Source organism: Onychomys torridus, chromosome 5, assembly GCF_903995425.1.
Source record: "Onychomys torridus chromosome 5, mOncTor1.1, whole genome shotgun sequence".
NCBI lineage: Eukaryota > Metazoa > Chordata > Mammalia > Rodentia > Cricetidae > Onychomys > Onychomys torridus.
This window is the reverse complement of record NC_050447.1, coordinates 132,603,628-132,630,550: the sequence shown is the minus strand read 5'-3', so window position 1 is coordinate 132,630,550 and position 26,923 is coordinate 132,603,628. Positions and strand designations below refer to the sequence as shown.

Genomic DNA, 26,923 nt, shown 5'->3' with positions numbered 1-26,923 from the left:
TGGTTGTTTATGTGTGTCCCTGCGTTTGGAAAGCTAGAAAGTGTGATTTACCATTTCACAATTGAAAAGGCTGTTTTGTAAGTAAGTCACACCTTTCCTTGGTAGAAGGACCGTAATTACAGTTTGCTGCTGTCTTTTCAGAAATATTTTACTAATGCACACATACTTTCAGATTAAACTAAACTATGTAAGTGTCTGACTTATAATTCTGTCTAGCCTCTCAAATTGGGGCACAGACTTGCATTTCCACAGCATGGAGTCTGCCCCCTCCTGTTTTTTTACTGATAGAAGACCATCTTCATACTCTTAGAGGATACCCTTGACTATGAGTGGCCTGATAGTTCAGCCCATTTAATTGGAGCTAACTGGCTGTTCCACATAAGATTCCAGTTTTCCTGTGATCTTCTATTAGAACATTAATGCTACACAGTAGAGGAAGTGCTCAGGTTTGAAATCCTCTGCATCTAAACTAAACATTAAACATTCTAGTTTTTAATGATCATTTCCCATCAGTCACACAAGGTTTTGTGTTCATAATTTTGGCCTTGGTTTTTATCTCTGTTGGATGCTGGTTTCTGTCCTGTTAGTCTTGAGTTTTCCATAGAGTGGATTTTGACTTTTCATGTTGTCCTTAACTAGCACTGATGTCTCATCCTTTTTAGCTTTGTTAGAAGATGGTGACTTCTAGAATTTACAGAGATTTAACTAGGAAAAACCTAGTTCTTAAATGCTGTTACTTTTTGGGAAAGAAACAGGCTTTATCTCGGTAAGGTTCTATCCATCCCCATTTGTTAGCAAAGTAAGTAGCAAATAAAGGAGGAGCAGAAACAGAGAGAATGTGTACTCTGGTCTCCACTTCACAGGGCTTGTAGTGCTTTTCGTAACAATGCAGTAGAAAGGTGCTCCTGGGCCTCCCTGTCTGTTAGACTGTCGCAGTGAAAGAGGACTGACCGGATCGGGGTCGGCCAGGTTCTGGAAGACTTGCTCAGGCTACTAAATATTAAAACACCCACGCTTGTGGTGGGATTGTGTTCCCCAATATATTGTGCACCCTAATAAACTTATCTGGGGTCAAAGAACAGAACAGCCACTAGATAGAGAGGCCAGAAAATGGTGGCACACACACCTTTAATTCTAACATTGTGAAGGCAGAGATCTGTCTGGATCTCTGTGAGTGCAATGTCACGCTGGAAACAGCCAGGCATGGTGACATACGCCTTTTTAATCTCAGGAAGTGATGGCAGGAAGCAGAAAGGTATATAAGGCGTGAGGACCAGGAACTAGAGCCTGGCTAAGCTTTTAGGCTTTTAGCAGTAGTTCAGCTGAGATTCATTCCGGATGAGGACTCAGAGGCTTCCAATTTGAGGAAACAGGATCGGCTGAGAAGTTGGCCAGGTGAGGTTAGCTGTGGCTTGTTCTGCTTCTCTGATCTTCCAGATAAGTTTATTATGGTGTACAATATTTTGGGGAACACATAATCACCACAGACGCTTCTCTACATTTCAGTTCCTTTTACATGCAAAGTGTGTGACCATAACAGGATTGAGTTTTTCTATTCTGTATAAGGAGTGATAACAGGAGTTTTTTGTTTTGTTTAATTTTTGCTTTTTCTCTGGCTGCTTCCAGGTCAGACTGGAATTCAGTGCAGTTTAGCATTCATTGGGTAATTACTTTTTATGTTGTATGCGTTGTTGGGGTTGGTTTCCAGAAGCCTGCATTTAGTAAGGACTGGAGACTATTGTGTTAGCTATAAATAGAACAAAGTTGTCTTCTGTCAACAAGTATGTATGTTTGTTTATAGCCTGTAACTTCCATGGAACTACTGTGTGATGGCATAAATGCCTCTCCATTTAGCTGTCACTTCAGGGAAGAAACAGCTGTCAGGCTCCTTCTTGGACCTGTTTTGTGTGTTCCTTAGCTCTTAGCGCTTGCCATTGTCTGTCCACTCAAGACACAGAGATGGAGTTAGTAAAGACTAGGGTGAATATGTAAATGTGGGGATAAATGGCCTGTGAGCCCTGTTTTCTCAAGAGTTTTAGAACTTTAGAAATTAAGTTGATAGAGTGTCTTTAAATGCCAAGTTAGCAATACTTAAAGACTTTAAAACTTATAAAAGCCATGAACAGGGTGATGTCCCATGTGCCCACTGCTCACTTTGAACAGTTACTGCCATGTAGTAAAAAAACAAACAAAAAAAGCAGTTCTGTTTGTGCATTTCAGAACCCCTACTTCCATGTTGATTTATAAAAGTTCCTTACTATTTATTTATTTACACTGTGGGGTGGGTGTTGGAAGGTGGGTGTACCTGCCACTGCTTGAGTGTGGAGGCCAAAGGACAGCTTTTGGGATTTTGTTCTTTCCTGCTAAGATGTGGTTCTGGGCACTGGAGTTGTGTCATCAGCTTTGACAGCAGGTACCTTTACCAACTGAGCCATCTTGCGGGGCCCCAATGCTGAATTTCTAAAGCAATTGTCAGATGCCATATTTTGTCCAGAAATACTTACCACTAAAACACAAAGACCATCTAACCACCTTGCCATTATCATACATCAGAGAAATTAAGGAAAGTCCTTAATGTAATCTAGTCAGTGTTCAGATTGTCCCAGGTGTCATGTAAAGTTTGCTTGGTACTCTTTTTTTTTTTTTTTTTAAATTAGATTTGATGAAAGATCACACATTGCATTTTTAAGTATAAAAGACTGGAAAGTGATTTATTTCTGGGACTACTAGCATAAAAGAGCAGTCATTGGAACAAAAATAACCTTCAAAGTATTCTATGTTAAAGTGTCTGGTGGCTGCTGCTGATCCCCTTTCTCATCACACGTCACATTCAGTCTGTGTTAATGTGTTTCTTAAATTTTTTTTTTCCTTTCTTATCAGTAGGCTTCCCTTTTCTCTCTGAGTGCTCTGTTAAACTGGTTTGTTTCTCATATAAGAGTTTTATGTTTGTCTTACTGATTGCACCTTTGCTATAAACAAATGTATCTTACTGATTTCTTGTACATTGTCAATTAGATATAAAAGCTTAATCAAGTTTAGGTTTATTTTTGGCAAGAGCACTGTTGTAGATGTAACTGTCTTGTTAAATAAGAAACACAGAGCCAATTTCACAATTAAAAGCCAAGAGGTCAGAGCAATAGCTGAGAGCTGAAAACCTTACCCTTCACTGTTGCTGCTCTTTCCTCTCTGCAAGAGACCTACTTCCCGTGTCCTGTCTTTTTAAAAGACTTTCTGTTCTGCCTTCTCATTGGTTGTAAACCCAACTACATGACCTCCTCATCACTGCCTGTCTGTACAGACCTCCAGGTCTTCTATGGTTGGTATTGAGATTAAAGGCGTGTGTTGCCATGCTGGCTGTATCCTTGAACACACAGAGATCCGCCTAGCTCTGCCTCCCAAGTGCTGGGATTAAAGGTGTGCAACCACCACCTCCTAGCTTCTGCTATAGCTTACTCTGACCCCAAGGCAACTTTATTAACATACAAATAAAATCACATTTCCATACAAATAAAATAACACCATACACTGCAGCTGTGATGCTGCAGATTTCCCTCAGACCACATTAGGAAGTGTTAGGAAACAGCATCCTTTCTGGCTATTTCCCTTTTGTGATCTTACTAATTGTGGTGAAGTGCTGGTTCTGTGTGCTGTGACCACGGTCCTCAGCCTGTTAGCTGATGGAGGGGGCTGCCATTAATGAGCAGTGTCGAAATCTAGTAACGGCATGGAATCTAAAGAATAAGCTGAGAATCACTGGTGTGGAGGGTATGAGCTTCATGTGCTGTGTTCAGTCTAGAAAAGAGAGCAGTACAGCTAGATGAAGGCATAGACTGCATGTCCTTCTCAGTGTGCCTGTGATGGTTTGGGGGAGCATGGCCCCCGAAGGCTCATATGTTTGAAACACTTGGTCCTTAGTTGGTGGAACTGTTAGGGAAGGGTTAGGAGGTGTGGCCCTGTTGGAGGAGGTGTATCACTGGGGTCAGGCTTCGAAGTTTCAAAAGCCCACACTATCCCCAATATGCTCTTTCTCTGCCTCGTGCTTGTGGATCTAGACGTTAACTCTGAGCTATTGCTTCAGCACCATGCCTGCCTGCCTGATGCTATGCTCCTGCTATGATGATCATAGCGAGATGGACTCTAACCTGAAGCTGGAACCCCCAAATAAACTCTCTCTTCTGTAAGTTGCCTTGGTCATGGTGTCTTATTATGGCAATAGAAAAGTAACATGACAGTGTCTAATGAATACAGCAGTTCAGTTAAACTGGCTACCCAATGGGTTTTTTTCTTTCTTTCTTTTTGAAATTCTACTTAATAAAATTAACAAAGGAGTATCAGAACATCTACGTATGGGAAATAAAGTGCTTTATGCTTTTTAATTGCAGAAATCACTTCTCAAGAAGTTCAGTTGCTGCAGGTGGACAGAAGGGAAAGTCCTACTATACAATTACATTCACTGTGAACTTTCCACATAAAGATGATGTTTGCTATTTTGCCTATCATTATCCATATACATACTCAACTTTGCAGGTGAGAGATACTGATTGTAAACTTATGAATATCACTTTGTATTATGAGTAAGTATCAGATAATTGGAGATAAGTCACTTCTGGTTAAATAAATGAATAGAACTGGAAGGTTCAGGGATGAACAAATGTTACAGGTGGAGATGTGATGATGAAGTAACGGTGAAAGCCTGGGGATGGCTCAGGGAGAAGTGCTCACTGCACAAATATGAGGGCCCAGGTGTGGATCTGTAGCACCCACACAGAACAAACAGACATGGTCTGGTGAGCTCCCGAACCCCACAACTGGGGGAAAAGCAGCTGCTTCCTGGGTGTATGGCTCAAGACCCTGTCTCAGAAAAGAAAATGAACAGGAAAGAGAGAGGAGCGGTGGATGCTTGACAGCACGTGGGTGGCAGCTTTTGCTTTCACAGTGTCCACGAGTGCTCACTCGCCCACTCCCATGCTTCCACAAATGAAAAATAGTTTAAAAAAGAAGTTGGAAGGAAAATTGACGCATTTCACTTATCATTTATAGAAATTGATGCTTCTCCAAACTTTTTGTGAACAAACTTTGACTAAATGGGATTTTAGTTTGCTTAACTAGAAGCACTAAATCTTGTAGAAAAATGTAACAGTGAGAAAGTTTGGCCACATTTTGAATTTTTCTGTAGGAAAGTTAATTTTTTGGCATAAGAACTAGGTTCCTTCTGTAATCTGAGGCTCTAGTTCCTTAGAATATGGATATAAGCTGTGAGATTGCTGAATGTTTACATAGTACAACAAAACCCAACAAGCTAAATCAAGTGAGCAGATAGACAGCTGTGGTAGATTTATCCTCACAGCAGAGTACTGTTGTAATGGCAAGGGTATTGGCGGGATGGTCACATCTGTGTCTCAGCAGAGGGGTGATGTTAGAAACCTTTCTGGACTGAGTATGTATGCATATTGTATATATACTCATATATATATATATATGTGTGTGTGTGTGTGTGTGTGTGTGTGTGTGTGTGTGTACACACAACTAATCTTGAAATCAGAAGTAATTGTTCATAATTTGTGCTACGTACTTTTAGCTTGCCATTATGTGACTTCAGTTATAATTCCAACATTCTAAATGCTTTGCAAACCAAAAGCAAAGCCTGAGCTGTGCTTGTGTGAACTCATTTAGAGTATCCATTGCACTTAGGAAACCCTGCTGCTGTGCTGTGTATCTAGCAGACAGCACCTTTCTCCCATCCCACACAGGTTAGTGTTTGTGTTTATTTGGTCTGGAGGGTTTTCAAGAAGAGTCGTAGGAGTCAGGTTTACTTCTGGTTCTGTGGATCTGTAGATGCATTAATGATATGTATACATATATGTGTATGTGTATATATATATACATATATATATATATATGTATATATATATATATATATATATATCTCAGTAGAGAGTTTTGAAATGATTACAGACTTTGCTTTTAAATTTTTGTCAAGATGCATCTTCAAAAATTGGAATCAGCACACAATCCTCAGCAAATTTATTTTCGAAAAGATGTGCTGTGTGAAACTTTGTCTGGAAACAGCTGTCCCCTGGTGACCATTACAGCAATGCCAGAGTCCAGTTACTATGAACATGTCTGCCAATTCAGTAAGTCTCTCTGCCTTACTCAAATGCCACGCATGCTCACTTGCATTTGCTTTCTGTGTGTTTTATAACAGTAAGAGCAGCCATGAGAAGATTGGGACTCTAGTCTTGGCCTCCTCCTAGTTGTGGATCTTCCTCTGCCTCAGTTGACTCCTCTGGAAAGTGACAGTCACCTGAGATTCCCTCTCAGGGATTCTTTGATGGTCATGGTTTTTAGTGCTTATGTCTAGAAATCATGCTGAAGCAAGAACCACAGTATTTTGTTTGTTTGTTTTTTGTTTTTTCAAAACAGGGTTTCTCTGTGTAGTTTTGGTGCCTGTCCTGGATCTCACTCTGTAGACCAGGCTGGCCTCGAACTCACAGTGATCCACCTGCCTCTGCCTCCCGAGTGTTGGGATTAAAGGATTGCAACACCACTGCCAGGCTCAGATTTTGGATTGTTAATATTTCCCTTTTTACCATGAGTTTATGAAATATAATTTTATATTTTAAACTTTCCCAGGTGATATTCTTTGTAAAACTGTTTCCACTCAAGTATTTTTTTTTCAAGTTAGATAAATCATTAGAAAATAAGCGTTTCCAACTGTACATTATTACACTGTGTATGATCATATTACAGGTTCCTTCATGTGACAGTTTACTTGCATTTTCTATTGTCTTCTCTGTAGCACCTTGTGGAGAGTGTATATGTTGTGTATGCATAGTGAGTTTCCCTGAGTTTACATTGCAATTCACAACTGAAGAGAGTTCTGGACCCCAAAGTGAAATGTCATTCAAACTTTTAGTAGCTGTTCATTTAATTGAGATTTTTATGTGCACTTTAGGAAATCGCCCTTACATATTTTTGTCTGCTCGGGTCCATCCTGGAGAAACTAATGCAAGCTGGGTCATGAAAGGAACACTGGAGTACCTCATGAGTAATAGCCCTACCGCCCAGAGCTTACGGGAGTCCTACATTTTTAAAATTGTCCCTATGCTAAATCCAGATGGTGTCATCAATGGAAAGTAAGTTAAGCAGCAATTACAGGAATGTCACAGATTGTTATGGTGGCTGTATATAAATTTGTTGACCTAATAGTGTTCACATTAATTCAGAAAATGGATTTTATGATTTGCTTTTTTCTAGAAGCAAGTTTTGGTGAGTAATTCATCAAAGATAAACTTTTAAATGCATGTGTTAGTGTTATGATTCCATGAGAATGTAATTTCATAAAATCTTTCTTGAATTGTTTTAGGAGGCTACGTCAGGTATGAGAAAGGTCTTTAATACATCATTGTTGCTGCTTTTGTTAATCTGTAACTGAAGATTGTATTGTGCTTGAAGACATTAGTACATAGCTCTTAAGAAGAGATGAAAGTGTATTTACGTATTTCAAGACTACATAATTTTCATCTATTTGCCTTTCTCAGGTGGAGGGTTCAGATAGCACTGTACAAGACAACTAATGCATTCAGCATATAGAATTAGTATAGTGAGTGGTTACTAGTTAGTCAGTAGAGAATGTGTCCATTAATACATAAAGTACAGAAGAAAAGCCTAGAATTGACAATTTTATTTTTTTGTAACTTAAAAAGCTTATTTTAAATTTGAAATCATCATTGTTACATAAGTGTGACATAAGATTTTATACATAGCAAATGATGGATGTGTGCTTACTTAATGAATACTATGTATTCAGTTGAGTGCTATCTGCATTTCCTTGAATACTTACTGGAATAAGTTATTGATGGTCTGTGGCACTTGTATTTCCTGTCTTTGTTGACATGTGTAGTCACCGCTGCTCTTTAAGTGGAGAGGATTTGAACAGACAGTGGCAAAGTCCAAACCCAGATTTACACCCTACGATTTACCATGCAAAGGGACTGCTCCAGTACCTGGCCGCAGTGAAGCGCTTGCCTCTGGTACGTGGCTTTATTCGTTTGCCTTGTATATGCAAGTGTATTTATTGATTAATGACAGTATATTTTTAAGTTATGTTTTTAGATTAGCACGCAAAGCTACATCTTCAGACCTCTGTGTTATTATACCTTCTTCTCCTTTGTTTCCTCCCCGAGGCCTTCCCTGTCCTCGCTTCCCACCTCCAGCAAGTTCCAGTACTTCCCTCAGTGGGTCCTCTTTTTCTGCTGTCTCTTATTACCTGTGTTCCATCTCCCTCTCTAAATTGTGACCTGCATACATGCGTGTGTATATATTAATCATACTTCTATGCACACAGTTAAACCTAGGCTCCATGTATACCAGAATTTGTTTTTCTGTGTTTAGTTGATTGCACTTAATGGAATGATTTCAAGTTGCATCTGTTTCTACAGATGCATTAAAATTCTCCTCCAAGGGTGTTGATTTAGAGTAGTATGGCTGGATCATACAGTATCTCCGTTTTTAGTTTTTTTGAGGAATGCCCATACTGATTTTCATAGCTACTGCAGATGCTTATATTTCTGAACAGTGAATGGGGTTCTTCTTCCCTCCCTCCCTGTTAGTGTTCATTACTTGTTTTTTAATGATAGCTACTCTGGTTGGCGTGAGATAAAAACCTCAGAGAAGTTTAATTTACATTTCTCTGGTGACTAAGGATGCCAAATTTTTAATTACATCTATTTATTCATTCATTCATTCATTCATTTACTCATCTATCTATCTATCTATCTATCTATCTATCTATCTATCTATCTATCTATCTATCTTCCATGTGTGAGGGTTTGCATTCCTGTCCACAGTGCAGGTGTGGAGGTCAAAGGGCAACTTGTAGGAATTGATTCTCTTCCTCTACTATGTGGATCCTCAGACACCTTTTCAAGCATTTATTAGCCATTTGTATTTCTCCTTTTGAGAAGTGTCTTTTTGGTTTATTATACCATTTACTGAGTAGGTGATTTTATTTTTCAGTGTTTAATTTTTTAAAAGTTCTTTATAGTGTTTAGATACTAATCCTCTGTTTGATGTGTAGTTGACAAAGATTCCTCTCCCCACCCTACCCCCCACACAAACAAAAATGAAAACAGAAGATTCAGGGCTGGAGAGATGCTCAGTGATTAAGAGCACTGGCTGCTCTTCCAGAGGATCCAGTTCGAGTCCCAGAACCCACATGACAGCTCAAAATGATCTGTAATTCCAGTTTCAGGCATCCAGCATCTGGCCTTTGCAGGCAGCAGGCCCATACTTGGTATATATGTATGTACAGGCAGGTAAAACATCTATATACATTAAATGAAATAATTTACAAAACTTGAACAAATGAAAAAAAGGTTATATGCTTGTATGACACCTGTTAGGTGCCTGAGCAGGTCTGAAAAGGCCTGGGTTCCTTGGAGCTAGATTTACAGGTGGTTGTGAGCAGCCCAGCATGGGTGCTGGAGATTGAGCCCAGACCCTCTCAGAAGAGCAACTAGTGTTCTTGAGCAGCTGTTTCCTTTTATGAAGGCTGTCTCCTTTTTCATGCAGACACTTTAATTTTATGTCATCCTGTTTACCAATAGGAATTATTTCCTGTACTATGAGTCCTTTTCAGAATAACCTTGCCTACACCTGCTTCTTGAAGTGCTTTCTTCTAACATGTTGAAAGTTTCAGGTCTCATTCAGGCCTTGAATCTGTTTTGATGAATTCTGTGCCAGGTGTCAGATACAGATTTGTCTTTCTAGAAATGTGGAAACCCAGATTCTCTAGACCATTGTTAAGAAGGCTGTTGTCTTGGTTACTTTTCTATTGCTCTGATAAAACATCATGATCCAGACCAGTTTTAGAAGACAGTTTATTTTGGGCTTAATGTTCCAGAGGGATGGAGTCCATGACCCTAGTGGAGAGCACAGCAGCAGGCAGGCTGGCACTGAAGCAGTGGCTGAGAGTCACATCCTGAGACACAAGCATGAGGCAGAGGAAGCTAACTGGGAATGATGTGGGCCTTTAAAACCTCAAAGCTCATCCCTAGTGGCACATCTCCTTCAACAAACCATACCTCCTAATCTTTCCTAGGAATAATCAGGCTTATTCGTAGGCATTTATTTATCTGTCTGTCTGTCTGTCTATCTATCTATTTATTTATTTATTTTTGAAGTTTCTATGAATGAGATAGTTTCCTACTTATTTTCTTGGCAAATTAATTATTAAAACCTGGAGAAGCTATACTGACTTCCTGTGTTGGTTTTGTATGATGATTGTTATAAGGTCATAAGACTTTTCTAGTAGTCTTAGGTTCTTCTACATTACAGGAGAACTTTTTTTTTCTTCGCTAATGGAAGTAATTTGACTTCTGTTCCTACTTGTGTGCCTTTTCTTTCTCTTGTTTTATTGTTTTAGCCATGTCTCTGAGCACTTTGTTGAATAGAGTGGAGTGGGCACCCTTGCCTTGTTCCAAAGTTTGGGGGAAATGCTCTCAGTTTTCCCCTATTTAGTGTAATATTGATTGCAGGCTTGTTTTATACAGCCTACTGGTGTTGATAATTCTTAGTTTCTTTAGGATTCTTGTGAAGGGGTGTTCAACCTGCTGGAGGCTTTGTAATTTCTGTCCTCAAGTCATTTATGTGCTATGTGACTCACTGAGCTGGGCCAGCTCAGTCATGGTGACTGATGGTAACATGTTCTTGAATTTGTTTTGTAAGGATTTTAGTGATTACTTTTGCAAGTGTGTTCATCTGGGAAATTGGCCTCCAGGTGTGATGTCTGTATCCAGCTTTGGTGCTATGGTGGGGCTGGCTTTCTACTCTCATCCTGCCTCTCTGTTTTGTTTTTAATCAGCTCTTCTGAAAAACATTTGGTAGAATTGGCAGTGAATCATCCAGCCTTAGACTTTTCTATGTTGCAAGACCTTTTTTTTTTTTTTTTTTAATTATTGCTCCAATCTGCATTGTGATAGTTCTGTTTAAATCTTCTTTATTTAATTTTGTTAGGTCACATGTGCCTAGGAATTTGTCCATTTCTTCTAGATTTTCCAGCTTGAATATGATTCTCCATGTCTCATTGGAATCTGTGGTAACGTCTGCCTTTCATCTTTTGTAACCCTGCCAGCTGCTGTCTGTACTGGTGGGCTGAGGCCATTCACATTTGTGGTTGTTAATGAGAGATTTTTATCAGATGCTGTAATTTTGTTGTCCCTTTCCCCTGATTGTTTGTATTAATATTTTTCTGTATGCTCTCTCCTTCTGGTGTCTGAAGTTTGCTGGTTTGCTACTGTGTTGGAAATGACTCCTTCCTAGCCCTCCTTCATCTCTTCTTTCATTAAATGTGCTCTTTCCTGTGCTGTCCTGACTGTGACTCTTTCTTCCCCCCTTCGTGTGGTGTTCTCTTATGTTGCTTTGGTGGTTATGAGCTGCTTTAGTTTGTGCTTGTCATGAAACGTTCTTGTTTACCCTTCAGTTTTGAAAACATAGCTTTGCTAGATAGAGGTTACTCAGGGTTTTAAATGTACCGTGGGGATTGCTGGTGATAAATTGGCTGTTCTAGTGTTTCTGCCTGTGAAGGTGAGTTGATGCTTTTTCCTTACTGTAGCAGGAATCTTCAAAGTTCTTATTAATAAAAACACAACTGAAGCCAGATATTGGGGTGAATGCTGGAAGATCAGAGAGACAGAACAAGCTACACCCACCTCACCTTACCAATTCCTCAGCTGATCCTGTTTCCTCAGACTGGAAACCTCTGAGTCATCCAGAATGAATCTCAGCTGAACTGCTTCTCCAAGCCTGAAAGCTTAACCAGCCAAAAGCTTCTTGTTTCCGGTCTTCATGCCTTATATATCTTTCTGCTTTCTGCCATCACTCCCTGGGATTAATGGCATGAGTTAACATGCTTGGGTGTATCCTTGAACACACAGAGATCCAGGTAGATCTCTGCTTCTGGAATGCTAGGATTAAAGGCATGTGCTACCAATGCCTATCCTCTATGTTTAATTTTGTGGCTGTTCTGTTTTCTGACCCCAGATAATTTTATTAGTGTGCACAATATTTCGGGGAACACAATACCACCACGCCTTACAGGTCTTAAGATTGCTTTGTTGTTGCATTGTATTTTCAATGTCTTGACTACAGTAAGTATTGGGGAAGTTCTTTGTTCATGTATGTCTAGGATTCCAAATGCCTCTTGTTTTGGAATGTTGATTCCTGAGGTTTGGAAATTCTCTGCTCTAATTCCATTGAAAAGACTCTTTCTGCCTTTAGTCTTAGGCCAGCTCCTTCTGTCTCCTGGAGGCTTCAATTTGGTCTCTTGATTGTGTCTCACAGTTTTGAGGTGGTGAGCTCATACTGATTTTTTTTTTTTCCTTATTGAGGCTTGAACATAGTATTTCATCAACCTTGTTTGTCCTCCAGTCTCCATACTCTCTTATGTTGGTCAATGCCCTCTTTTATGTTCACCTTGCCGGCATCTTGAAATCTTTACCTCATGTTCTACATATTCCAAGTGTCTTTGAACTCAAAAGTGGAGGAGCTGTAATCTTTTCAAGAAGTCATGTTGCCAAGAATTTTCTTGTTCTTGGGTTTCTCTGTTGCACTTTGAGTATCTGCTGGGTTGGCTGTGTCTTCTAGCTTGTTGGGAATCCTTTATTGAGCATCTCACTCTTGAAGCCCTGATGCCCAGTCTCAACAGGAAGAAAGCCTACTACCATCTTAGTAGCATTGGTAGGTTCAGGCTCCAGTGACACTTGAAGTCAGCGGCAGCCCACTAATACATGAGATGCAATAAACCTGAAGATGGATGTGATGAGTTCTCTAAGTTACAAATTATCTAGGATAAGTGTGGAAATAGTAAATGAATGAAATAATTGAAGGAGACAGGTTAGCAAAGAGAAGCAAAGATAAGAAAGGTGCAGAGATTAAAAAATATTAAGAGATTAGAAAGATAAAGGAAAAAGGGAGGAGACTTCTCAATTACAAGAAAATTAAAAATCAAAAGTAGCTAAGTGTAAGAAGGAATACGAAATACAAAAGTTTTAAAAAAATGTTGAGATCAGTGCTGTGGACTGAGGAAAGGGTGGAAGAGGTAGCACACATCAGAAGAGAAGAACCCCAGAAGTAAATGCCCCCTGTCACATGTGTAGATAGAGGGGCAGGGGTTACAAGAGGAGGAAAGAAAGATCACAGGAATATAAAGACTTGCTTCTGGAGCCACTTCTGTCTGGGCTCTTGAGAACTAAAGAGTGCCAGTTGTATGCCTAGAAACGGGAGTCGTACTGTACATTCTTGTCTCTCCTGTGGTTTATGCTGCTGTTGAGTCTGTATTGGACAAGTGTCTGCTGTCTCCCAGAGCTGTCCTCACTGGGGGAACATTCCTTCTTGGTAAACCAGGGGCTCTGCTGCCATTTTTAGCTTTGCTTCCTATGGGCGGGAAGACTGTCACCCTTCTAAGGCTTACAGATCCTGCTTTCTTGGATGGCTAATGTTTTAGCTCAGGAGTGTCTCCTAAATGCCTTGGGAGTGTGTGAAACAGTCCCAGCACTGAGGTCAATGCAGACGGAGGCCTGGGTTCAGACTTTGAAGACCTCCTGAGTACTCATCCCACTACTGAGGCCTGTGCTGTGGCCTGGAAGTATGGCCAGGACTTCTCCAGCTCTATAGCAGTGAACAACAGACCCTTGGCTGTACCTGCAGGCCTCAGAGCTACCAAACTTCAGTTATTCTCAGTTGAGGAGATGCACATCTGGCCACTGAAGGCGCTGCTGTCTCTTCTTCTGCACTTGGCAGCCTGTTTTTAGCAAACTCTGCTGCCTGTCTCCTTTCTGTTGGGTCCGCCCTACTTCTGTCCACAGTGTCCTCTGCTTCTTCACTTGTGCTTGGTGGTCGGTCTCAGGTCCAAGGGGAGCTCCACTTTAAAATCACATTTGGTCTCAAGGTGGCACCTCAGGATGGCTGTTGGCCGCCTACCTATGAATCTCATATTGTGACAAAATGGGATTTCCAGCCACTAGGGACCCATTTGCCAAAGGAATCACCATCTCACCAAAACCCATGACTGTATTTGAGCCTTGAGGCCCATGGGCTTATCCTGAGGGCAGGACTGCCATGTTTTCATTTGGAGGTCTCTTCTACCCCCCAGCCGCTAGGGACTGTTACTCTACTGTGTTTCTCTTGCTGCTTCTCATTTTTTCCCCCTCGTTCTGCTTTTTTTCCAGAACCCTTTCTCTCACTCACTATGTAGATTCCCAGAGGATTCTCTTTGGGGTGCAGTTTCTGTCTCTCATGGGCTCACAGATAGGTAGCCTCTAGTCACAACTTTCTAGAATCCTGTGACTTAGCACCTTATATGTGATTTTCTGATTATAAAAACAGGTGTTAATTTCAGAATCTTTTTTTCTGTTATCTTTATAATGATTATAGTGTCAAGTTAATAATTTATTCTTATTGTTTATAATTTGTATAAACCTTTTACTTTTTCTTTATGAGTATTAGTAATGGTGCTTTAGACATGAACTTGTTGTATGACCAGCACAAAGGTAACAGTAGACATCTTCCAGATTTCATGGCAGTCCATGTATGTCCCTGACTGTAACTGTGAATCCCGTGCCTCAGGGCACGCCTGCAAATACAGCAGGGCATGGTGGGGCTGCCTTGGCCTTGTACACGTGTCTGTCCTCACCAGCCACCAGCTTTTGATTACCATGTCTGTCTCTCTCTTTCCTTTCCTTTCCTTTCCTTTCCTTTTTCCTTTCCTTTCCTTTTTCCTTTCCTTTCCTTTCTCCTTTCCTTTCCCTTTTCCTTTCCTTTCCTTTCCTTTCCTTTTTCCTTTCCTTTCCTTTCCTTTCCTTTTCCTTTTTCCTTTTTCCTTTTTCCTTTTTCCTTTTTCCTTTTTCCTTTTTCCTTTTTCCTTTCCTTTCCTTTCCTTTTTCCTTTTTCCTTTCCTTTCCTTTCCTTTCCTTTCCTTTCCTTTCCTTTTTCCTTTCCTTCCCTTCCCTTTCCTTTCCTTTCGTTTTCGTTTTCGTTTTCGTTTTCGTTTTTCAGGACAGAGTTTCTTTCTGTAGCCCTGGCTGTCCTGGAACTCACTCTGTAGACCAGGCTGGCCTCAAACTCAGAGAGATCCACCTCCCTCTGCCTCCTGAGTGCTGGGATCAAATGCATGTATCACAAGATCTGGCTACAGTGTTCCTTTCTTTAAATCAGTGTCTAAATTAACTAATCTTGCATTGGGAAAGAAAAAAAATTAACATGTTAGTTTTTTCATTTTTAGAAATGATCCTCAAGACTTTAAACGTTTTGTGAATTTTTTCTCATGAAAGCATTTTCATGTTCCTTTAAATTAGATAAGTGGTGATAGGTTCCTGGACAGTCAGGGCTGTTACACAGAGAGACCTTTTCTCGAAAAACCAAAAAAAAAAAAAAAAAAAAAAAAAAAGTGTTGAGTAGGAGATAAGGAAGAAATAGTGGAACTTTCAGTTTGATGTGAAATCTTTAAGGATTTAGCAATTCAAACATTAATTATAAGTCTTTAACAAAGCTGGATTTATTTCTTATTAAATGATGATTATTTTTTCTAAATTAAAAGACCAAAGAAGACAGGGCTATTGATTGGCTTGGTATTATCTGCATTTATTTGGCAATATATGAGTCTGAAGATTAAAAATTTTAGTTTGGCAACAGTTTAATTTTAATTCATCCTAAAGTTACTAAAGTAAACATCATAATAAAGCATTCTTTTAAAACTCGGAATGCAATAACCCCAAAACTATTTCTGGGAAAGATGATTTTGTACATGGAATGAAACTGTATAAAGCCAGAGCTTACAGTCAAGGCTAACGCTTTAATTATTAAAACATATGATCTTTTTAAGGTGTATTGTGATTACCATGGCCATTCTCGGAAAAAGAATGTATTTATGTATGGCTGCAGCATCAAAGAGACAGTGTGGCATACCCATGACAATGCAGCTTCCTGTGATGTTGTGGAAGACATGGGATACAGGGTAATTATTGCAAACAGTTCATGAATATTTGAATTTCAAATGCATGTAAGCTATAAGAAAATCCAGTACATATGAATTGATCAGGTTTGATGTCTGCATCTTAATACTTTGGTTTTAAAGGGTATTTTGTTTTTAGGTTTGCTTTCATATTGATCTTTGCTATCCATTGGGAATTTATTTTTGTATTTAGTATGGAGATGTGTCTTAGTTAAGGTTTTTATTGCTGTGAAGAGACACTATAATCATGGCAACTCTTATAAAGGAAAACATTTAATTTATCATCATGGTGGGGAGTGTGGTATCATGCAGGCAGATATGGTACTGGAGAGGTAGCTGAGAATCTTACATCTGTAGGCAACAGGAAGTCAACTGACACACTGGGTGGTATCCTGAGCATAGGAAACCTCAAAGCCCTCTCCTGCAGTGACACACTTCCTCCAACAAGGCCACACCCACTACAACAAAGCCACACCTCCTAATAGTGCCACTTCCAATGAGATTATGGGGGCCAATTACATTCAAACTACCATAAGGTGCAATCTTATTTTGTTTGTGGATATCAATTGTGTCAGCACAAACAGTAGTGTTGATACATGTATATTCTGTGCTTGTGGGTGCTAAGAGGATCTCAGTCATTGAAGGTATTCCAGTTTTCTTTGTCTGTATGGCTCATCATTTTAGTAATGCTGAATTCTGACAAGTTTTCTTATTCCTTTAAAACTTTGTTGGCTGGGTTTTTTGTTGTTTCTTTATTTGTTGTTTGTCTTTTTATTCCTTATGAATTCTAAGATATTCATTTGTAGATTAGCTTTGAGATTTGAATCAGAATAGTGTTGAATCTAAATTAAGTTTGAGAAAATTACTTAAGAGCATTTGTATCCATGAACATTGCTTGTCTATTTGGTTGAGTCTTTATTTTATTAATAAAATTTCTCTACATAGATGTGATATTTTTAGTTTTATCCTCCAAATACTTGTGGATCTAATTGCAGTTGGAATTAAGAACTTTTCCCTCACATATCTGCCACCTCTCAGTACATCATTGATTGCCTATAGGAAGTTACTAATTCTTTAGTGAGAAATTGCTATGAGTTTTATGATAATTCTAAAAACCATTGCATATGAAAATGTATCTTCCCTCCTAACTATCAATAAATGTGAAAGTGAAATAGGACTGTGTTAGACACTGAAGGTAACCAATATCTGCCTCATAAATAACCTTTTCCATGAAGCTACTAAGCAATAAGCTTTAAAAAAATATTTTTAAAAGATTGATTTTATGTGTGAATGTTTTGCCTGCATGTGTGTCTGCATCATACGTGCACAGTGCTTGCAGAGTCTGGAAGAGGGCATCAGAAACACTGAAACTGAGTTACAGACAAGTGAACTGCCATGTGGGTGCTGGGAACTGAATCCAGGTTCCCTGAAAGAACAGGTGCTCTTAGCTGCTGAGCCATCTCCAGCCGCCGGAAGGTTCTCAGGATTAAGCATTCTGAAAAAGAAGGCAGCACAGGAAATTAATAACCCAAGAGAAGCAGAGCCTACAACACTGTGAAGGAGAGCTTTAGAATCCATATTATTTAATGTGTCAGCATTGAACAGGCACAGCCTTTAGATGGGTCAGAGTTCTGTTAGATTAGGCCACATTGATGAACTGTATCAGTGGAACTGAGAGATGGGAAAACAGTGCCTGGTTATTTTAATTTACATAGTGACAGTTGGAATTGAGGTTGAGGCTTTCATGTTTGCACATTATACTATCTTTTGAAAATACTCCTTTCTTACATTTCTAGCTTTTGTAATATTCATCTAATTATTAATTACTATTTTTAAAAATAAGAATGCTTTATATGCATTACAAACATTTTCTAATTTTTTTCTGGTTTATTAGTAATTTAAAACTGGTACTTGTTGCTTTTTTTTTTCCCCCCTCTCTCTCTTTGATGGCACTGGGCTTAGAATCCAGGGGCTTCTGTATGCTGAACAGGTGCTGAACTCCTAAACCTCATCCTCAGTCCGTTGACTTTTTAAAGTTTCTTCCATGTTTAATTTAATTGGTGAAGAGTGACTTCAGGTCATTCTCACTGACAACAGCTATGCCAGTGTTAGTGATGATTGGTTCTTTCTTTCTTTTTCTTTTTTTCTTTCTTTCTTTCTTTCTTTCTTCCTTCCTTCCTTCCTTCCTTCCTTCCTTCCTTCCTTCCTTTCTTTCTTTCTTTCTTTCTTTCTTTTCTCTCTCTCTCTCTTTCTTTCTTTCTTTCTTTTTTTTTTTTGGAGCTGAGGATCAAACCCAGGGCCTTGAGCTTGCTAGGCAAGCGCTCTACCACTGAGCTAAATCCCCAACCCCCAGTTCTTTCTAGTAGTAACATTAATGCTTTTGGTTTTGTTTCTGAACCCTCAGTGTATTTCCTGCATTACTATCCCCATCTGGGTTACTTTAGACAGACAGGCCACAGTGACATGTGTGAGATTGTTTCTTCACACATAGCCTTTTTTTACATAGCCTTTTATTTACTTATTAATTAATTAATTTGTTTGTTTGTTTGTTTATTTATTGGTCTGTGATGATTTTTCAGTGTTTGCTTACATGTTTACATTTTCAGGTGAACTTGAGAAGAATTTTAAGTTTGAAAAAATATTGGTACTGCTTAGATTATGATTTCATTGGTTTGGCTTGTTTTTTTTTTTTTTTTTTTTTTTTTAGTCTTGAGGTCATTGACTTTTAGTGTTAAATCAGTTAACCCAGGCAGTGATGGCACACACCTTTAGTCCCAGCACTCAGGAGGCAGAGGCATGCGGATCTCTGTGAGTTTGAGACCAGTCTGGTCTACAGAGCAAGTTCCAAGACAGGCTCCAAAGCTACACAGAGAAATCCTGTCTCAGAAAACAAAACAAAACAAAAAAATCAGTTGACCTTTTCTGGGTGACTTTGTTTTTAAATTTTAAGCATTTTTTTCATATTTTATTTACTTAATACTTACTTGTGCATGTCTAAGTGTGTGTATGTCTGTTTGTGAGTTTTCACACATACATGTTGGGTGCCTAGAGGAGCCAGAAGAGAGTGTCAGATCCCCTGGAGCTTCAGTTACAGACAGTAACCAATGTGGGTTTTAGGAACTAAACTCAGGTCCTCTGCATGACCAGCAAGTGCCCTTAACTGTAAAGCCATCTCTCAAGTCCCTTTCATTATATTTTTAACTATGTTTGTTGTAAATGCTTTTCAATGTGTACTTTGTACATTGCTTGCTACTATAAATGTGTTTCCTCACTGGTTACCATTTGGAACAGCAGGAAAGTTAAGGTGAGTGAGGGGGAGGAGCACGATACTTAAAAATAAAGCAGTGTTTGAAGTATAACCTCTGGCTACAATGTCATTTTTACAGACTCTGCCTAAGATACTGAGCCACATTGCTCCAGCATTTTGCATGAGCAGTTGTAGTTTTGTGGTGGAAAAGTCCAAAGAGTCCACGGCTCGGGTTGTAGTGTGGCGGGAAATAGGCGTGCAAAGGAGCTACACCATGGAGAGCACTCTGTGTGGCTGCGATCAGGGGAGATACAAGGTAAAGCAGTTGAAGATGTATACCTGCATTGAAACTCTCATGTCTGGGCGGGCATGTGCTCATGAGTGCGATGTCAGAGGCTCTGGAGCTGAAGTTCCAGGCAATGTAGGCTGTGCCATGTGAGTCCTGGAGACTGAGCCCTGGTCCTCTGCAAGAGCAGTGAGTACTCTGAACCACAGTGCTAGCTCTCCTGTCACAGGTGTTTAGATGTAAAGAGTTGATGCTTTCCTTCATATATGCTCTCATGCTTTTCAAGTATTTGTTAAATGTACGTTTGTCTTACTGAGCTAGATGTATAACATTTAGTAATGGGATCAAGTGACACAGTATTGACAGTGAGTTTCTGGGTGAGAGTAAGGGGTGCATGTATGTGGGTGTGTATATGCATGGATGCCAGAAGAAGATGTGGGATGTCTTCCTCTAACTCAGTGGTTCTCAACCTTCCTAACGGTGCGGCCCTTTAACACAGTTCTTCATGTTGTGGTGACCCCCAACCGTATATTATTCATTGCTATTTCATAACTGTAATGTGGCTACTGTTATGAATTGTAATGTAAGTCTCTGTGTTCTCCAATAGTCTTAGGTGAGCCCTGTGAAAGGGTCCTTTGACCCCAGGTTGAGAAGTGCTGCTCTATTACTATCCACTTTATTCTCCTGACACAGACTCTCACTGACAAGCACATAAACCTTCCCATTCAAGCACTAGAAACTTGCCCTTGGCTGGCCAGCCAGTGAGTTCCTATAGTCCACCTCACCTGCTCCTCTCACCTGCCCCAGGCACACAGCTGTGGTGGAATTTGAACTCAGGTCTTTGTGCTTGAAGATAACTCATTTTACCCACTGAACTGTTTTCCTGACCCTGCTTTTTGTTGCTTTTAGTTTCTGTAAACTAAATCACTTGCTTAGGAATCTTTAAGAAATTTTAGTTATTTAACTCTATTCATATCCATAATTTTAAGGAAAGCATATTGGCACAATGGATCATACATTTAGTTAGTAATTCATAAAGAGCTACACAAAATCCACCTTATTGTGAAAAAAAATTACCATCAATTTAGTGGATTCAGTATTAAGTATTTTTTATGAATTTAAAATAAATACATTAGTAACTAGTTATATTTAGATTTTTTTGAGTGTGTAACTTTTTGTGCATGGATGTACATGGATGTGTGGATGTGTGTGCATGTGTGTGTGTGTGTGGGAGAGAGAGAGAGAGAGGGAGGGAGAGAGGGAGGGAGGGAGGGAGGGAGGGAGAGAGGTGGAGGCTAGAGGACAATCTGTGGGAGTGGGTCTTAGTAATTGAACTTAGGTCAGCTGGTGGCAAATGCCATTACTGGATGAGTCATCCCACCGGACCCATCATTTCTTTTTCAATGTATAAACATGTAAACTTTTACGAAAACAAATTGAATACCAAATAAGTTTCCATTTCTTTTCTTTTCTTTTTTATGTGATTTAGTTAATAGAATTCTCATTGGTTAAAAACTCGATGGAGAGAAATGTTTGATGTGTGGGTCAGGAGGACAGATGGCTCACTGGGTAACGAATATGCTGCTCTGGTAGCTGTGCTGCTTTCCACATGCAGTGGACCCTGTGGCTGCTTACTGAAGAGTCAGCTTGCAGTCCAGCCTTGCTAGGGTCTGCTCTTGCCCACACCTACAGCTTGCAGTGCTGTAAGGCCTTCAGTTGTTCTGGAGGTTCATTTTATATCTGGAAAATAAATGACAAGCAATATAGTTTGCGATCAATATTTGTGGTTTTATATGGTGACATTTAATGTTTGAAAACCTTATGCTTGGGAAGCAGTTAAAGAAGGTGATGGGAACCATGTGTAATTTTCTTTTTGATGGAGTTGAAAAATTGAAATAGGCACTCTCACTTGACATGGAACATAGGAAATGATTTACTACTTTTGTTGAATTCATTCTCTCTTATTTAGGTACTTTCTTTTTACCAACTTAGACACTGTATAAGTATCTATAAGGTAATGTTCAGAAGTGTGGTGGTATATTGTGTACCCTAATAAACTTTGGCTGAAGATCAGAGGACAGAACAAGCCACTAGATTAACATAGAGCCAGGCAGTGGTGGCACACACCTTTAATCCTAGCATTCAGGAGGCAGTGATCCACATGGATCTCTGTGAGTTCAAAGTCACCCTGGATTACATGAGGTTGACTCAGTCTAGGAGAGAAACAGAGCCAGACAGTGGTGGCACACACCTTTAATCCCAACACTTGAGATCTCATGTCTTTGCTTGGGAAGCACACACCCCTTTAATCCCAGGAAGTGATATGGCAGGGCAGAGAAAGGTACATAAGGTGTGAAGAGACAGGAACAAAGGCTTTTGGCAGAAGCATCCCTTTCAACGAGAGGCTCTTTTGGCCGGAGCTCTGTCAGGCTGAGGAGTTGGTGGGGTCAGAGGTGGTGGCTGTGGCTTGCTCTGCTTCTTTGATCTTTCAGCTTTCACCCCAGTATCAGGCTCTGGGTTTTATTATAACAACTGGCAAACAACATAGAAGTACATAATGCTTTAACAGTCAGAGCCGTGGCTCACAAGGAGTGTTAGGAAGACTTTGTTGGAATACGGCTTCACACATGAGCAAGAGCAATGTTAGTCAGAAATTCCCTGTTCATTAATTCTGTTACCTCAGATTGTCATCATTGTCAGTGGGAGTAGATGTTTCATTAGGAAGTTCAGGGTTGACAGTCCCTTAGAAGCCAGAACTGAGTCCATGTTTTAGGATGTTCTTTTAGAGTCAGATACTGTAGCAATCCAGTAATCCTAGTATGTGGGGTTGGGGGGTATGGGGTAGAAGAGGCAAATTTGGGCACATGGTAAGACTCTGTCTCTCAAACAACACCAAAGAACAACAATACTGCTGTACTTTAGAACAGTTTCCTTTATGATCTAGAATAATTTCATATCCTACAACTTGACAGTGTAATGTCCTACATCCACAGCAATGTAGTTAAAAAGTCTTTAGATGTGACTGGAATGAGTTGCAGCCAAAGGAGAGTAAAGGTTCTGAGCGTCCGTGTGTTTATTTCTAGGGTTTACAGATTGGGACTCGAGAATTGGAAGAAATGGGAGCAAAATTTTGTGTTGGTTTACTGCGTTTGAAAAGACTGACTTCTCCATTGGAATATAATCTGCCCTCCAACATGCTTGACTTTGAAAATGACTTAATTGAATCAAGCTGTAAAGTAACTAGGTAGGCCGTTCTTTTTTTCCCTATGTGCTGTCTGCTAGTAAGACCTCATATGAATAGTCATTGGTTGAGCATGGCCATCTTGATAGTCAAGAGCACATTTACAGTTAATATGGTTAGGGTTACATGTCTAATACTTGTTTCTAATTATAGTGATTGATTCTTTTATTGTTAATGTTTGAATAAGAATGAAAGAGCCTTCTGTTTTGAATGTTGCTTTTATAATTGTAACACTTCACTTTCTACTCAAAAACAAGCAGTGGAGAAATACTGCATTTAGATCATATGTAAATTAAGACTTGGAGTCATGTTTTATACTTCAGAAGATTTTATTTTATTGATGTTTACATATGTCAGATTGCTGTTTGGTAACTTGATTATATGTTGGAAGCAGCTGAATTAAGCACACATTTGACAATTTATTTCTGTCAAATGTTTCTTAAATTAATATTTTCTTTTAAAATTTATTGTACATGACATTTGAACCATTTATAAGTGTAGACAGTTAAATGTTAAAATTCTTAGTCATAGTGTCAGACTTTAGCCTTCTGAGGGGTAAGAATAGTCCCATTCTCTAGAACCTTGATGACTTCTGTTACTGGGTCCCAGTTTGTCCTTATGTTACTTTGTCAGTGCACTGTTATTATTATGTGAGTCAGCACACTAGTTTCAAGTGAAGTGGGACAGGAACTGGGCTCTTTGTGGATGTGGTAATCAGACAGTGATCACTGGCAGCCTTTGTTCTTTAAAGTACTGGCTAAACCTCAGTGGAAGCAAATGCAGAGTTGACCATGGTATTCTTGGGCAGATGGGATGACTCTGGGTAAAGCATTTGCTATGCAAGCCTGATGACCTGAGTTCAGTTCCCAGAACCCAGGTAAGGTAGACACAGAGTCCTGACTCCTCCTCAGTTCTCATGCATGCCCACACACAGTGCTAATAAAAAACGTGAAGAGTAGTCAGCTTTCCCTGAAGTCAGACACTTGTTTGAACTCACACTGTTAGCACTGTCCATGGAAGGAGGATGCTCACCTCAGACAGTTCTGAGGACCAGCTTTGGTTATTAGTGATCTACACAGATGATCACCATTTTCCTTTCCCTCCAACAGACTCATTCTTTTAAAAGGAAGAAATATATATTTTGAAAAGTGTCTGTTTAGAAGAATTATACTGATAAGTACTGCCATATCATACATTTAACATTTCAAAATGTATTTCAGTATAACTGTTTTGTTTTGTTTTGGTTTTGATTTTTTATCATGTGGAGTTCATACTGTATCAAACTCTCGAGAGAATGTAGCATAAGAACAAGTTGAGCGTATCTGATTCTCACCACTATGTATATAAAAACATCGAACAGTCTGCATTTGAGATGGGGTATTTTCTCTAGCAGTCTGCATTTGAGATGGGGTATTTTCTCTAGCAGTCTGCATTTGAGATGGGGTATTTTCTCTAGCAGTCTGCAGTTGAGATGGGGTATTTTCTCTAGCAGTCTGCATTTGAGATGGGGTATTTTCTCTAGCAGTCTGCAGTTGAGATGGGGTATTTTCTCTAGCAGTCTGCAGTTGAGATGGGGTATTTTCTCTAGCAGTCTGCAGTTGAGATGGGGTATTTTCTCTAGCAGTCTGCAGTTGAGATGGGCTGATTTTTGCAGTGTATTTTCACCCTTTTTCTGCTGTTAAAACTCAGCTACTTCTTTTCCAGGCTACCATTCTTCTCTCTCTGTCTCAGATTAGTTTTGCCCAAACTTTTGACTTTTCCCCTTGGCTTTTGTATCCTAATGCTTCTGTGGTTTTCAGGTCCTCAGTCTGAATTCACCTCCATCTCATGCTCTACTTAGGCCATACATAGTAGGCAAGAGTATCGCAGACGCTGACTACTTCGTGTGGCATCCTGGTGTGCTGTGTAACTTTGCTTTCTCCCTTTGCTCAGAACCTTCCCTTTGGTCACCTGTTAAGATGGTTTGCTGAAGTTTCCCACTGCAAATGTAGCTTTTCTCTGTGAGTAATTAAGAAGTTTTTTCATTGGGATTACTTTACAACTATGCCCATGTCTTCTTTCTCATCAAACTTTTAATTTATTCATTTTTAGATGTATTGTGTGTTGGACTTATAGTTTAAATTTTAATCCACTTTAATTACAACTACCATTAGTTTATCTTGGTGCTCAGAATCGCCCTGTTGTATGTTTATGCGCATCCACGTTGTTCCTTGGCCCTTCCCCCCTGGAGCAGGGGACCTCAGGCCTATCTTTGTGCATAGTTTTTTTCTGAGGTTAGAATTAGCCACTGTTTCCAGGCTGATCTGACAATTTGTGGGTTAAAGTAGCATTTATATCAATGTGTAGTGCTAGTTTTATTTATTGCTTCTTTGCCATCCCTGTTCTCTTAGGTCAATCTCTGTATTCAGGTAATTATAACACCTGGGTAACCATGTATACATGTGTGCATCCACAGACAATCCAAATACCCTCAGAATTGCCTTTGAATCTAATCTGCAGCATAGACATAACCTTGTTTTAAAATCTCTAGCTCCCTTGAGTAACAGTGAGAATCGGCATTGCCCTCCTTCCTTCTGACCCTCTGCTTATTTGATCTCCCTTGCTTTGCCTTCCTTTTCTTTCTGATGCCTCTTGGGAAAGCAGTTCTTGTGATGTCAGTGCCTGGCAGTGTTTCTGTGCCCTGGCTGATTATGGTCTGTTGATGAGCCCTTAGGTTAAAGTGTCAGTTACAAGTTCTGGTGGAAAGTATTGGAGTTGCCTTGTGTTAAGGGTAGAAGACATAGAAAAGATTATTTGAGGGTGCTGCTGGATGTTGGAAGAATCAATACATTTGTGAGGCAACATACTAGTTATAAAGTATGCAGAGAATCCATTAAAATGGTCATTAAAGTCCCGCTGAGGAGATTCTCAGCTGGTAAAGTGCTTTCAATGCAAGCACGAGTCCTGAGTTCAGACCCCAGTACCACAATCCCAGCGTGGGCCACAGGGAGAGGAGGCTCATCTAGCCATCCAGCCCAGCTCTGCCAGTGAGCTTGCACCTCTGTCTCAAAAACTACAGTGGAGAGCAGTAGAGGAAGGTTTGTGACATGCACCTGCATGCATATTTGCACATATCACATACACATGTACACACACAGATTGTGTGCTTTATTGTGCACCTGGAATTGGACTGATTGAACTGATTGTTGACTGGAAACCATTTTTTCCAAATTGTGCTGTGATTTAAACATGCTGACAAATGAACTGCCTGACATTAGATTCTCCAAAGTCTGGTCCAGGTTGACGAAGTCAATCTGCACCAGGTTTTCATTCTTATCTCTTTGTGCTGTTTGCTTCCCTAGATGACACTTGCAGGGACCCCCTCATAGAGTTATTTGGACATGTTGGTAAGTTTTAGACTAGGACTTGGCATAGAATAGATGAGGCTTGGTAAAGAAATAACAGCTAAACATAAACAAACAAAATTAGCACTTTGAAATACACTAATTTGGGTCCAATGGACCTTAGTGCTAAAAGAAAAAACAAAAAACCCCAAAACTAAAGAAAAAGTATCAAAGGAAAAAAAGTCTTTCCCTATAATTATGATCATGGCTTTTATGGAGAAGTGGTAGTTGTATGTTTTAAAACATTATGATCATGGCTTTTATGGAGAAGTGGTAGTTGTATGTTTTAAAACACATAACAATCACTAACACTTCAAAGTTATGTATGTGCTATAATGAGAGATGTTCAGAAGTGTGATTATCTGTTTTTCAGCTGTTTTCATATGTAGAGCCCAGACCTTAGAAAATTGAATTGTGTCTAATGCAGTTAATAATCAACAGGACTCACGCTGGAGCTGCTCAGTGCTTTATATGTTTTCATGTTGTATCATAGGTACATACCACTTTTGAGTTGTGCCATTTCAGTGGCCATGAAGTGTCTAGTTAAGTCTCTTAATGGAAGTGTTTTTCCTACTTGGCACAGCCACCTCACCCCTCTATCAGCAGCACAGACATAGTCCTGAGTCTCAGCTCTTCTGTGTTCTTACTTAGGATGTGAATTTGTGTGTAGAATATAACTGTATGCTTTGTAACCTGGTCTCTTGTCTTCATATATTGGTATATTCATTCTATTTCCATTTAGTGAATTACTGATAAA

The 26,923-nt window shown here is 39.6% G+C and overlaps 1 protein-coding gene across 10 annotated transcripts in view; it reads left to right on the top strand.

Moving 5' to 3' along the window:
* Agtpbp1 (ATP/GTP binding protein 1) overlaps nucleotides 1-26,923 on the top strand; it is a 157,053-nt gene that overhangs the window by 92,758 nt on the left and 37,372 nt on the right. For 6 of the 10 annotated variants that reach the window (XR_004944945.1, XM_036186842.1, XM_036186845.1 and 3 more), the window contains 8 exons: nucleotides 4,079-4,177; nucleotides 4,383-4,527; nucleotides 5,981-6,134; nucleotides 6,956-7,136; nucleotides 7,904-8,033; nucleotides 15,881-16,012; nucleotides 19,396-19,572; nucleotides 22,626-22,786. Coding sequence is in view for 9 of the 10 variants with exons in the window: in XM_036186842.1 (XP_036042735.1) it covers nucleotides 4,079-4,177; nucleotides 4,383-4,527; nucleotides 5,981-6,134; nucleotides 6,956-7,136; nucleotides 7,904-8,033; nucleotides 15,881-16,012; nucleotides 19,396-19,572; nucleotides 22,626-22,786 (1,179 nt within the window). In the remaining variant the exon portion in view is untranslated. Of the gene's footprint in view, nucleotides 1-4,078; nucleotides 4,178-4,382; nucleotides 4,528-5,980; nucleotides 6,135-6,955; nucleotides 7,137-7,903; nucleotides 8,034-15,880; nucleotides 16,013-19,395; nucleotides 19,573-22,625; nucleotides 22,787-24,715; nucleotides 24,784-26,923 lie in introns of all 10 variants that reach the window. The other 4 variants (XM_036186849.1, XM_036186850.1, XM_036186843.1 and 1 more) reach the window with 2 other exon arrangements.